The sequence below is a fragment of the Cataglyphis hispanica genome, chromosome 1, assembly GCF_021464435.1.
Source record: "Cataglyphis hispanica isolate Lineage 1 chromosome 1, ULB_Chis1_1.0, whole genome shotgun sequence".
NCBI classification, from domain to species: domain Eukaryota; kingdom Metazoa; phylum Arthropoda; class Insecta; order Hymenoptera; family Formicidae; genus Cataglyphis; species Cataglyphis hispanica.
In genome coordinates this window covers 10,262,315-10,275,042 of record NC_065954.1, presented here as the reverse complement: position 1 = coordinate 10,275,042, position 12,728 = coordinate 10,262,315, and the positions used below count along the sequence as shown (strand labels likewise).

General features: G+C 39.4%; 2 protein-coding genes across 2 annotated transcripts; both read right to left on the bottom strand.

The window, feature by feature from the left end:
• Positions 1-7,332: 7,332 nt before the first annotated feature.
• On the bottom strand, positions 7,333-9,170 carry LOC126854212 (craniofacial development protein 2-like). The gene is made up of 3 exons (XM_050600711.1): positions 8,394-9,170; positions 7,412-8,285; positions 7,333-7,349 (listed from the first exon to the last, which is right to left on the bottom strand). The coding sequence occupies exons 1-3, from the start codon at positions 9,168-9,170 to the stop codon at positions 7,333-7,335; spliced, it is 1,668 nt and encodes a 555-aa protein (XP_050456668.1).
• A 1,895-nt stretch (positions 9,171-11,065) lies between these two features.
• LOC126851248 (uncharacterized) lies at positions 11,066-11,916 on the bottom strand. The gene has a single exon (XM_050595004.1). The coding sequence runs from the start codon at positions 11,655-11,657 to the stop codon at positions 11,079-11,081; it is 579 nt and encodes a 192-aa protein (XP_050450961.1). The 5' UTR covers positions 11,658-11,916; the 3' UTR covers positions 11,066-11,078.
• Between the last annotated feature and the right edge of the window lie 812 nt (positions 11,917-12,728).

Here is a 12,728-nt window from a genome sequence, read left to right as displayed (position 1 = left end):
ACAGCCAGTATAAATAAATCGATTATGGTAATATTATTGCTACATCTCTTCTTTATCATCATGTAAATGCAATATTTGCAAATTGCTTTTTTCTTCAGCTTTTTTATATAAATTTTCTGTCATAAGAGTTAAATGTTTGCGTGTTGTCATAGTTCGAGCTGTTTTATCATTAGCTCTCAAAGCATATTTTATTACACAAATTGAGTTTAATGTTTTAATGGACATACTATTTCTTTTTCTTGTTTTTGTATCTGGAATAATGGAAAACACGCTTTCAGCTTCAGCGTTTGAGTGAGGAAGCATTTTTACAATGCTTGAAAGCGATCACAAATTTGGAAAACAAATATTTTCTTTCTTAACATATAAACTAATTTGTTTCCACATATCATCAAATGATAATTTAGACCATTCGACTTTTATAGGTAGATCGACTTCATATAAAAATTTCCACTTATTTCGCACTTCATCTTCATCGACTAATTTTCCTAATCTACGATTAACTTGCACTACTTTAAGAACCGTTAATTCTCGATGACACTTAAACAATGCAGTTTTATTATCAAAAACAGCAACACAATTAAAAAATTATCGTCTATTGGAAGACGATCCCGAATTTGTTCACTTGCTTTTATATAAAATTGCAAACAATTTTCTCGAATAAGATCAACGTCTGTTTTAAATAATATTTTCTGATTTATTTGTTCTTGCAAATATTCTTTGCATTTAAAACCAAAATCAATTTCCTCAAAAAAAAAGGTGATTGGCACGATCAGAAAAGTTCATTGTTTTAATAATATGACCAAACTCTGCGCTTTTTAATAAGGTTTTATAAATTTGCTAAGAAACCAAAATAGTAACTCCATTGATGAAGGCTGCAGCTCCTGAATAATAGACTTGCTTGTCTGAAATTTTGCATTTATTGAATATATCAAGTGCAAATTCAAGAAAAAAAAGATAAACTTTCGTTGTAGGATTTTGGATAATTAGAAGCAAATTATTTGCCGCACGAACGTTTTCAGACACTTGTTCCGTCAAGAAATTTTCTAACATGTCCCACATTTCTAAAATTCTTTGAATGCATTTGTAACGGTCGGATTTTCCCGAGCGCTGTTTCTGGATAGCTCGGCCGGGATCAGGGCTCGGAAGGGTATAGCAAGTATCGTAGCCGGGTATAAAATAAATAATGTGTTTATTTACGTATGAGTGTATGTACAACGTGTGAGTGGGCGTGTATAAAATGTATAAACGCGCGAGTATGCAATGGGTGTCGGACGCGTGTATGCTGTATAGCGTATGAATGTGCGGTAGATGACGTATGATTGTGAGTGTATACAATGTGTGTCGGATGCCTGTATAATGTATAGCGTATGAATGTGCGTGTAGATGACGTATGGTTGTGAGTGTATACAATGTGTGTCGGATGTGTATATAATATATAACGTATAAATGTGCGTGCAGATGACGGATGACCGTGAGTGACGCGCGAGTGCGTGTCCGTAGGTCAGGCGGAAATGCGGCGGTACGGCGGTGGTGCGATTTCGGTGCGTGATGCGCCTGAGTGCACGCGGTAAGGGCACTCGTGAACGGCGCGATCGTATGCAGTGAATCGAACGGTCGCGTGCGATTATCGATACCCGGCGTCGATGGGTGGTAGCACCTGTCGGCCGGGTAATTGTAATGGCGCGCGGTGATGCCTACGCGAGGGGCGGGAGCCTTGCGTCTTGGCGAATCGCGTATTGCCAAATTCGGTGCGTAGGGCGGTCTCACGGCCCTACGCGCGCGGATTCTGTCGCCGTATCAATGGCGAGTCTCTGTCGGATTTATGCCGGCGCGCGAAATACTTCGCGATATTTGTTCCGGATCTGCAAGGATGGGTTGCAGCGGATCAGGAGCGTTCGGCAGACGGGAATATCCGTCGGTGGCGGGTAATTTCCCACCGCTTGAATTGTTGCCGGACGTTCGGTATTTTGTTAGGAGCGCTTATTTTTGACGAGATGCTGGGAAAGCCCAGCAGAGGCGGAGTACTCCCAACCTCTATCTTGCTAGTAAGCGTCTAGGTCTCTGGAGTGCTCTGAGCGTCTTGCCGACTTCAGAGCGCGGAGAAGATTCTATCTTTTTAGCCGGTGGAGCGCCTTTTTATACCCGGCGTCGGCGGTATCGCGTCGGCGCGATAATTGTTTATCCAACAATTCGGTTGAGCCCGACCGTGGCTCGGGAAGTTTCGGAAACGGTCAGAGCGGTTTCCCGAGCGCGCGAGTCGTGCTCCGGTACGGTGTGCCGACCCGGTTATAAAAAGTAAACAAATATTATTACATATTTATTTTCGCTCACCGCTTTAAAATATAATAGGGCGCGTAGCGCCTTCGCTCAAATGGTCCCTTGACTGGTGAGCGTAGGACGGCGGTTGGCTCGCGGCGTCCGGCGGGTGGACGGCCGCGTAACGATGATCGTATCGTTACACATTTGTGACGTGTTAATGCGTGTTTCTGCATATTTCAAAATGTTCAAAAATTTATCTTTGAAGCACATCTGGAAATTTCGAAAAATAGTTGTTCTTTTTGGACTGCTGTTAATAAATGTGGAAATGGTTTTAATAAAATGTTCACTATTTTTAGGAATTGTTTCGCAGGCTTCTTTTGCTGCTAATGCTGATGAGTGACATACACATAGAAGTGTTATAAGCTTCGGACTCTTTTCCATTAATTTTGTTTTAAAAGAGGAAGTTTTGCCTATCATTACAGAGGCATTATCGCAACTAAGTCTAACGATCAATCGAAGAAAAATATTCTTTTTTAGTAATTTGTTTTCAAAAGATTGAAAGATCTTATTGGCAGAACAATCCGTCGCATCCAAATGAATCATTTGTAATAATTCACATCTGACATGTAATGTTCTTGGTTTCACATAATGCACCATTAATGAGAGCCATTTATCATTTGTTACATCCGATGTTTCATCTTCGTAAATTGAAAATTTGTTTTCTCTCAATATCTCGCTAATTCTACGTATTTCTTGAAGACATATAACATTATTAACAATGTGTGTTAATTTTGTTCTTCTTAAAGACATTGTTTATAGAATATCAAGTTCTTTTGCAATATCTTTCATAAGAAAAAGTAAATCGGATGAAATTGAAAATGGCAAATTCTTTTCAAAGAAAAAGGTAACAAATCTTATTTCTGTAATTTTAACTCGTTTGTTAAAATTGAAATCCTCTTCTGGAACATGTTAGGTTTTTGAATGTCCTGCATTGATTTCTTCGATAGACTTTTCAATTCCAAAGAATTTGGATTTAATTTTTTTATATTTTCCAGATGATATGTGCTCTTTGAGTGTTTTTTTATTTCTGAAAGATCACAAACTAATGTTGTTTGTCAGGCCAGACAGAAAAATTTGTGAGGATCATCAGAAATTTCCTTCACCTAGGTTCTCCAAGAAGGATTATCATCAAACTATTGATATTGGAATCCATGGAATCTACCCATCTTGAGTTTTTTTAGCAGCGGGTTCTTAATCACTCATTTTCAAGTTAATAGATGATAAAATATAATAAAATAAATAAAGTAAAATGAAATAAAATAAATAAATAAATAAAATAAAATAAAATAAAATAAAATAAAATAAAATAAAATAAAATAAATAAATAAAATAAATAAATAAAATTAAAAAAAAGTAAATAAATAAATAAAATAAAATAAAATAAATTAATTAATTAAATTAATTAATTAATACAAAAAATATAAAAATATGTTTTGTTTTTATATCTGTATAATCCATTATTTTTTGCGCTAAAGAGGATCCGAACAAGAGATCGAAACGTACGCCTTTCTATAATTTAAAGTTATTGAGATAATTATCCTAATTGCCCTAATTATCGTGCTTGGCTTTTATTGCCTTTTCTTATCTTTAATACATATAAGAGTTTTATAATTACATTAATAATATATTAGTCTCTCCGAAGACACCTCAGAAATTCAAATTTATCATTCAGAAATTAATTAATTAAATTATTAATTTTTGCAGCAGAAAATACAATTAAAATTGATTGAACCGTCTAGAAAAATTATTTGATTATAATAGTGATGGAATAATAAGGAAATGTTGGGGTTTACAGTGGATGGAAAAGAAATATTGATAAACAAGCTCCCGAGCGAGATTCAAATCTAATAATCACTTTATTTAATGTATATATATAATAACCGTATTGCGCTTGGCGATAGAACGGACTGTATTGAAAACGAAAAATAAACATGAACGCCATCTGCAATGGCGCTCAGGTTTAAATAGTACGCCAATCATAAGGTCGTTCCTGAAGTGTGCGCTAACACTCCCCCTCGAGATGATGACAGGCCTATGCCGAAAATTTCTCCTTCATTAGATCAAGAAGTTAAGACACTTTCGTAGTTTTAGCGCTGGGACAGCTTTAATTAAGAAATCTGATGCCATCTCGGTGGTCGGAATATGTTTAATTTTGAGTATCCCGCGATTTAATGCCTCGCGAACGTAATGATGCCTGACATCAATGTGTTTGGTTCGGTTATGGAAGACGGGATTCTTGGCAAGTTTTCGATCACCTTTGTTGTCGCAGAAGATCTTGATGTCAGCTATTTTAGGGAAGCCAAGTTCCTCAAAAAAACGTCGTAGATGTGGCTTGTTTTGCAGCCTCTGTTAAAGCCATGTTCTCAGACTCTGTTGAAGAAAGGGCCACCGTCTTTTGTTTTTTGGATTCCCAAGACATCGGAGAACCACTCATAATGAAAGTGTATCCAGTGTATGATTTTCTGTCCAATGGACAGTTTGCCCAATCAGCATCGACATAACCTTCAACAGATTGGTTGGTTTTTGTGTAGATAAGACCAAGGTCAGAAGTTCCTTTTAGGTATCTCAGCACGCGCTTCGCGGCAGTCCAATGTATTGAATTAAAGCACGTGTTGAATTGACTTAGATAACTGACTGCGTAAGAGATGTCAGATCTAATGCAGATAGCTAAATACATTAGTGATCCAATTAATTCTCGGTAAGGGAGCATTTCATGTCCCGTCAGTTCCAATTTCCAGCTTCACGTTTGGATCCAGAGGTGAGGTAGCTATGTTTGCATCAGATATTCCGTTCGAGTATATCTCTGATATAGCCTTTTTGCTTCATCGTTATACTTCTGTTGTTCTGGGTGAACTCTATACCAAGACAGTACTTGATGGGACCGAGACTTCTGATTTCGAATCTTTTTGACAAAAACAGCTTAATTTTAATAATCTCAGCTGCATCGTTGGAAGCGATCAAGATATCATCTACATACGTTGCGATTAGAAGCAGTCGTTGACCTTGTCCCTTGAAGAATATGCAAGGATCTGAAGAGGATCTTCTTGCGCCGTATTCCAACATGGTTTTGCATAATTTTTCATTCCAACAACGACCAGCTTGACGTAAACTGTAAATTGCTTTGTTCAAAAGACAAACCTTGTTTCCGGTACTTAATTTGTGAAGCATTTTAGATGCTTTTTCTGCCAGGTTGTTTCGTTTTGAATCCATTTGTGCTATGATGCAGAGTCCTCTTTGGATATACTTTGGTACCTCCATGTAAATTTTCTCTTCTAACGTGCCATTTAAATAAGCAGTGGCCACGTTGAGTTGTTCTACAACCATGTCATTGCGAGAGTTATCATTATTCGTATTGATTCAATACGAGCCACTGGTGCAAAAGTGTCGTTAAAATCTATTCCAGGTCGTTGCGCGAATTCTTTCGCGATTATGCGAGCCTTTCGTCGCTCCAGCGTTCCATCCTGTTTGTATTTATTTCTTAGTTCTCTGCTGCCGATGATTTCTTTGTTTTCCGGTCGTGGGACAAGTTGCCAAGTGTCATTTTTTAAATACGGTTTCAGTTCGCAGACTATAGCGTTGTGCCATTCTTCCTCATCTGGCCATTGAACAGCTTGTTGGATAGGAATTTCTCCAAGGTAGGCATATTCTTCCAATATTTCTGCCTGATTTGCGTGTTGATACTGTTTTTTGAGTCTCCCCCTGAGTCCGGAATTATGCGAGATCGACCACGGCCTCTCGCTGATACACTCTGATCATCATTATCATCTTCTTCGCCACTTTTATTCCGATTATTGACATCCTCGACTGTGATTTCGGACGTCCCCTCTGTTTCTTCGTCATTCATGATGGATGTTTTGAATTGAAATTCCACTTCCTCGTTTTCGAGATTTTCTGTTTCCGGTGATAATATGTTATCTTTGCTCCCCGTTTTTGGTGGTGTCATTTTTCTTCTTCTTCTTCTTCCTCTTGAAATAGGCTTAGAGCCTGTTTTTTCCGATCATTTCGCCTCCTGTGACCCAGATGTCCAGCTGTCCATCCATCTTTTTGGGGGTCTTCCTGGAGGTCTTCTGAAGCTCGGTTTCCCATCTCTCGCTATTCTCGCCATCCTTTCCTCCCCCATCCTGGATACATGTTCATTCCATTCTCGTCTCCTCTGCCTTGTCCATCGGATAATGTCCTGGACGCCGCAGGATTCCCTGATTGCCGCGTTGGGTACTCTATCCCTGAGTGTATACCCTGCGATGGCTCGGAGAGTCCGCATTTCTGTCGTGCGGACCATGCTTTTGGTTTTCCTGATGTCTGCTCTGGTCTCTGCAGCATACGTCATAATTGGTCGAACGCAGGTTTTATAGATCTTTATTTTGGCTTCCTTCTTCATGTGTTTGTTCCGCCAAATGATTTCTTTCAGGCACCCAGATATTCTTGCCGCCTTGTCGATCTGGCCCTGGACCTCCTTCTTTCTGTTCTGATTACAGGATATTTCTACTCTCAGATATTTGAATGACATGACCTGCTCTATGATTTCATCGTTTATGGCCAGCTTGCACCTGATGGGTTCCTTTGCGATGACGAGGGATTTGGTCTTCGGCACTGAGATCCTCATGTTATATCGTGTTGCCGTCAAATAGAATTGGTGTAGCAGTTTTTGCAGTTCATCCTCGTTCTCGGAGATTATCACTGCGTCGTCGGCATAGCACAGTATGGTCAATTCTCCTTTGTCTGTTCTGAATCCGCAGCCCGCCCTCCTTACGTCGGCTATTATCTTGTCCATTACAAGGTTGAAAAGTAGCGGGCTGAGTGAGTCGCCTTGCCTTATTCCTGTCGAAATTGGGATTTCCTCTGTCAGGCTACTGCTGACGCGGATCTGTGTCGTGGTGTTGGAGTTCAGGGATTTGATGGCTTGTATTATTTCCTCAGGTACGTCCTCCTCCATCAGGATATCTGTGACGTCGCTGAGCCTGACGCGATCAAAGGCCTTGGTCAGATCGACAAAGCACATATATATAGGCGGGTTTATCGAATTCGATGGCCTTCTCGATTATCTGGCGCACTATGAATATTGCGTCTATTGTGGACCTGTTCCTCCTGAAACCTTGCTGCTCTTCACTCATTGGGATTTTTTCAGATATCTTATTTGCCAGGATCCGTGTGAAGAGTTTCATTGCCGCGCTAAGGAGAGTCACTCCGCGGTAGTTCTCTGGCTTCTTCTTGTCTCCTTTTTTGAATATTGGGATGGTTATGCTCTTTTTCCAATCAGAGGGTACGGTCCTGTTGATGAGAACTTTCTGGAATAGCTTGGCTAGTTCCGAGTGAAGGTCTTTCCCTCCATATTTCACCAACTCGTGCAGCCCATCGAGTCCAGGCGCCCTTCTGTTCTTCAATGTCTTGGCGAGGGACTCCACAAGCTCAGCGTCGATCTGTGTGTTTACCGTGGTCCTTTCTGGCGGTGTCGCCGGTAAACGGTCGTCATCCTCCCGGAACAGCCGTCTGAAGTGTTCCATCCATTCTTCTTTGGAGATTTTCTGTGACTGGACATATTCATTCACTTCTTGTTTCCTGCGTCTTAGCATTCCCCACACCTTCCTTTGGGCTCCGTATAGATCATGTTTCATATTAGCAGTGAAGGTTGCCCAGTATTCTTCCTTGATTCTCCGCATTCCCGCCTTTGCGAGGTTTCTTATGTTCTTGTATTTCTGTCGTTCTTCGGAGGTCCTGTTGTTGAGATAATTGAGGTATGCCTTCCTCTTTTCTTTTGCCAGTTGCTTTGCCTCTTTCGTGAACCACGTCTTGTGTTGTGTATCGGCATTTTTGTTTATTCTCCTTTTTCCTAGTGCCTCTTCTGCTGCCATGGTCATATGGCTCTTGATCTTCTTCCATCCATCCTCCACATCGTCCTCGTCTGCGATGCCGTTCTCCCTTATCTTCTGTCTCAGCCGCCATTCGTACAGAGCCTTTATAGTATCATCCTAAATCGACTCTATGTTAAGTTTTTCTATCATCACGGGTGGCAGTCTCCTCTTGAGTTGTGTGGTGAGCCGGATTTTTCCGAGGACGAGGCGGTGATCTGATCCTACGTCCGCCGAGGACAGTGATCGCACGTCGACGACCTGCGTTGGATGGACCGCTCTGTTCGAGATTATGAAGTCTATCATAGATGTTTGGCTTCGCGTATTTGCCCAGGTTATCTTGTGTTGGTCCTTGTGATCATAATAAGTGTTGTTTATTCTTAATCTATTTTGCGCACAGAACGCAACTAGCTTTTCCCCATTGTCGTTGATGTGTGCTTCATTAAATCTTTGTTTTACCCCGTCCACGACTGCGTTGCCAATTCTCGCGTTTAGGTCTCCCATTATCAAGATTTTGTGTTCTTCCGGTATCTTATCTATTTCTTCTTGCAGAGTTTCGTAGAAGTCATCTATTTCTTTTTCACTCTTGTTGCTGTCGGGTGCGTAGACGCTGATAAGATGGATTTTTTCCCTGCCTATGTCTAGCGTCACTCTCATTATTTTCTCGCTTGTATAGCTGGTCTCCTCTATGCTGTACTTATATTTGTCCTTACTTAACATCCCCACTCCTGCTGTTGCCCGTCTATGTTTCTCAGGTCCGCTGTATTTAAGAATGTATCCAGGATAGCTTTTGTCTCCTTTTCCCTTCTTTTTGGTCTCTGATAGGGCGCATATGTCTATTTTATGTTCTTCCATTTCCGTCAGTATCTCTTGCTCTCTTCCATTCCAGCTCATGATATTCCAGCATCCGCATCTTAGTAAGCTCTTCCTCCAGATTTGCTTCTTGTTTTCCTTCCTTCCCCTGTGGTCTTTATGCATGTTCCTGTTCGTGACCAGTGTCGTCATCTTTGTATCCGTCCTGTTCTGAGGCACATTATCGTTCCTGTGAGCGTCAAATGCTTTTTATCGGGGGTAGGTTGCTGGCCTTGTCCCCGAACCCTCCTTTTTTACCCGGGCTTGGGACCGGCTGCGTTAGATAGTGAATTACTCCATCCTCCATCCGTTGCAGGCAAGATTCTCTCAGCAGGTTTTTATGCCATTGCCTGCCGAGAGGTGGCGACCGTGAAATCCTACGATGTTTTTTATTTTTATATTTTTATAGCTCGGGCTGGATTTGAACTTGAGATCTTTGGCATAGAAGAAAGTAAACACAAATCTCTTTGCGCCACGATCGCCACACCATTTTTCTGTCTAAAAATTTTATGTCTCTGGCAATTTCAATTTTTCTTTTTTCTGGAAGCCAAATGCGATACCCTTTTGATACTTCAGAATAGCCGACAAATATTTCTCTTCTAGATCGGGCTTCGAATTTGTCTTTCTGAGGTTCTCGTTTCAGAGTCATAACTTCTCGCCCGAATTTTTGGAAGTGACTTACATCCGGAGTTTGTCTTTTCCATTTTTCAAAGGCAGTTTTTCCATTGTAACATCTAGTAGGACACCGATTTAAGATGTAGTTCGCCGTGTTAACTGCTTCGGCCCATAGGTGAGCCGGAAGTGAAGATTGCATAATAATACATCGTGCTGTGACTAGAAGCTTCTTCCTTTCCGCAATCCCATTTTGTTCCGGCGTGTGAGTTATCGTTAGTCGTCTCTCAATTCCGTTTTCTTTAAAGAACGTGTCAAAGTTATCATTTTGAAATTCCTTGCCGTTGTCAGATTGTAGAAATTTTATTCTTTTACCAGTTTGATTTTCAACTTTTGCTTTGTATTCCTTAAAAGTTTGAAAAACCTCACCTTTCTGTTTCAAGAAGCGAATTTCGCACCATCTAGAAGCATCGTCAATAAATGTGACGAAATATCTAGATCGACTCTGTACGCATAGGGCCACAAACATGCGAATGAATTATATCACGTATTTCTGATTTTCTCTTTGATTTCTTCGGAAATGGGGCTTTAGTCATTTTACCGCGTGCGCATATTTCGCAGCACACGTCTTCGCGATATTTTTTAATTGTCATACCTTGTACAGCTTTGTTACGATGACATTTAAAAAGATCTCGGTAATTAAGATGTTCCATTTTACGATGCCAGATTTCGTCAGATGAGAGTTCAGCATTTGTTCCACCGTCCAATTCGGCGTTACTTTCAATTGGAGTTGTGCGTAGATAGTAAAGTCCGCTTTTGATTCTATCAACTCTAAGTGTAGCTTTCCCGTCTCGATCAACGACCGTGGCTCCGTCTGCCTCGAAAATGACTTTGAATCCTTTATCGCACATCTTTCTGACTGACAGGAGATTTGTTCGCAACTCGGGTACATGTAAAATATTATTAATGTTAATATTTTTTGTTTGACCGTCATAATTAGTAGTTAATGATATCGACTCTCCCTTTAATATTGATTGACGATTTACCAGCTAAATTGACCTTACCGACTGTTGATTCGTCGTAATCTACAAAACCTTCATCATTTCCACACATATGTGCGGTACATCCGCTGTCCACACACCAAATTTCGCGTGTAGAGCTTTCATGTGTGTCTAGGTCATCCGATTTATTGATGAATGTTATGTTTGTAGTTGTACATAAACTAAGGTTATCGGCCACGTTTGCATCGTCCATATTTTTAATTCGCTCGGTACATTCGGCGGCTTTGTGTCTTACCTTACGACATCGATGACATTTGTATTTGAAAGTTTCCTTCTTTGCTGCATTTTGTGTTTTGCTGTCATTTCTTGATCACTTTTGTTTCTGGCGCCGGGTTTCTTGCTGAATTGTCTTTTTGCTATTATTACATTTGTTATACCTTCGCGAGTTTCATGTTTTCGCGCGACTTTCTTCGATAATCTTTATGCGAAGAGTTTCCGGAGATGGCAATGTATCGCGCGATTCAATTGCACAGCGAAAATTTCCGAAGGAAGGAGGGAGGCTGTGTAATAACATTACGGAAAGTAAATCACTATTGATTTCGACTTCCATTTCATTCAGTCTATCAACTGCATCAAAGAATCTTTGTATATGCTCCTGCACGTCCTTGCCTTTTTGCATGTGATGATATGTTAGCTGTTTAATTAATGTGGCTTTTCTTGCTGGTCCTGATGACTGATAAATCGATTGTAATTTTAACCATAATTCGCGCGATGTTCTGCATTCTTTTATTTGTTTTAATTGCGATGGTTTGATCGAAAATATTATGTCGGCTCTTGCCTTTTCATCCTCGAGGATCCATTTATTCACTTCCTCTTCATTTTGAAGAGTTATTTCAGATTTCGGTTTGTGTCCGCTTACGTACGCCCACGCTTCGTTTTTTATCAGCAGCGCTTGCATTTGTATTTTCCACGTATCATAATTTTCTTTATTGAGTAATTCAATTCTGACCGTGCTGGATGACGCCATTCTGATTTTCGACTCGTGTACGTGACTAAGACTTCAAGAACTGAATCTCGATTCTAACCTTGAAGAAAGAAAAAATGCATTTCTCACACATGTTCTTTCTTTTACCTTTCAATACGTCATTGGGCCCATAACCTGTTGAAGTTTACAGTGGATGGAAAAGCAATATTGATAAATAAGCTCCCGAGCGAGATTCAATGCTAATAATCACTTTATTCAATGTATATATATAATAATGAACTGTATTGCGCTTGGCGATAGAATGGATTGATTGAAAACGAAAAATAAACAAGAACGCCATCTGCAATGGCGCCCAAATTTAAATAGTAGACCAGTCATAAGGTCGTTCCTGAAGTGTGCGCTAACAATAAAAATAAAATTCAATATAATATCACGACTTACCAATAAAAGATCTATTAAAATAAAGATTGGAAGCTCAACGGAAAAATACAACCGTGACATTACACGATATGCCTTAAACTGTCCCGCGGACGGAGAAAATAATCAAAATATAATAAAAAAAACAATAAGACAAACATAATCATGATGAGAGAAACAAATTATCAGAGCCGGTTAATTTAAAACTTTTTCAGCTTTTCAATAATTAGAAAATAAGAAAATTTGAATAATCCGACAATTTGATCTGCAAGTTCAAACAAATTTTTGTTTTTTTTATAAGTAACATTTCCGACGTAAATCTCCTATGATAACACGATTTATTATATAAAACAATTTTTACATTGTGAGTATTTTATTAAAGGCATTTTCCACATTTATTAATAGCAGTCCAAACAAAACTGTCATTTTTCGAAATATTCAGTGTGCTTTAAAGATAAATCTTTGAATATTTTGAAATATGCAAAAACATGTTGGTTACAATATGCACAAATGCATTTAAGGAAATTTTTTAATGGAACGAGTATCTGAGAACGTTCCATATACAAATAATTTGCTTTAAATTTTCCAAAATCTTACAACAAAAACTTATCTCTTTTTTTTCTAGATATTGCACTTACGTGACAATGAAGAAGAAACGCAACAATAATATTATTATATAATAATATCATAATTGAT

What these genes read in the sequence shown, in the direction of transcription:
- LOC126854212 (XM_050600711.1), bottom strand. Translation starts at nt 9,170, where the DNA reads ATGACGACACTGGTCACGAACAGGAACATGCATAAAGACCACAGGGGA. An exon ending in GATCACTGTCCTCGGCGGAC is followed by an intron (nt 8,286 to 8,393) that starts GTAGGATCAGAT and finishes GAGTCGATTTAG; the next exon opens with GATGATACTATAAAGGCTCT.
- LOC126851248 (XM_050595004.1), bottom strand. Translation starts at nt 11,657, where the DNA reads ATGGCGTCATCCAGCACGGTCAGAATTGAATTACTCAATAAAGAAAAT.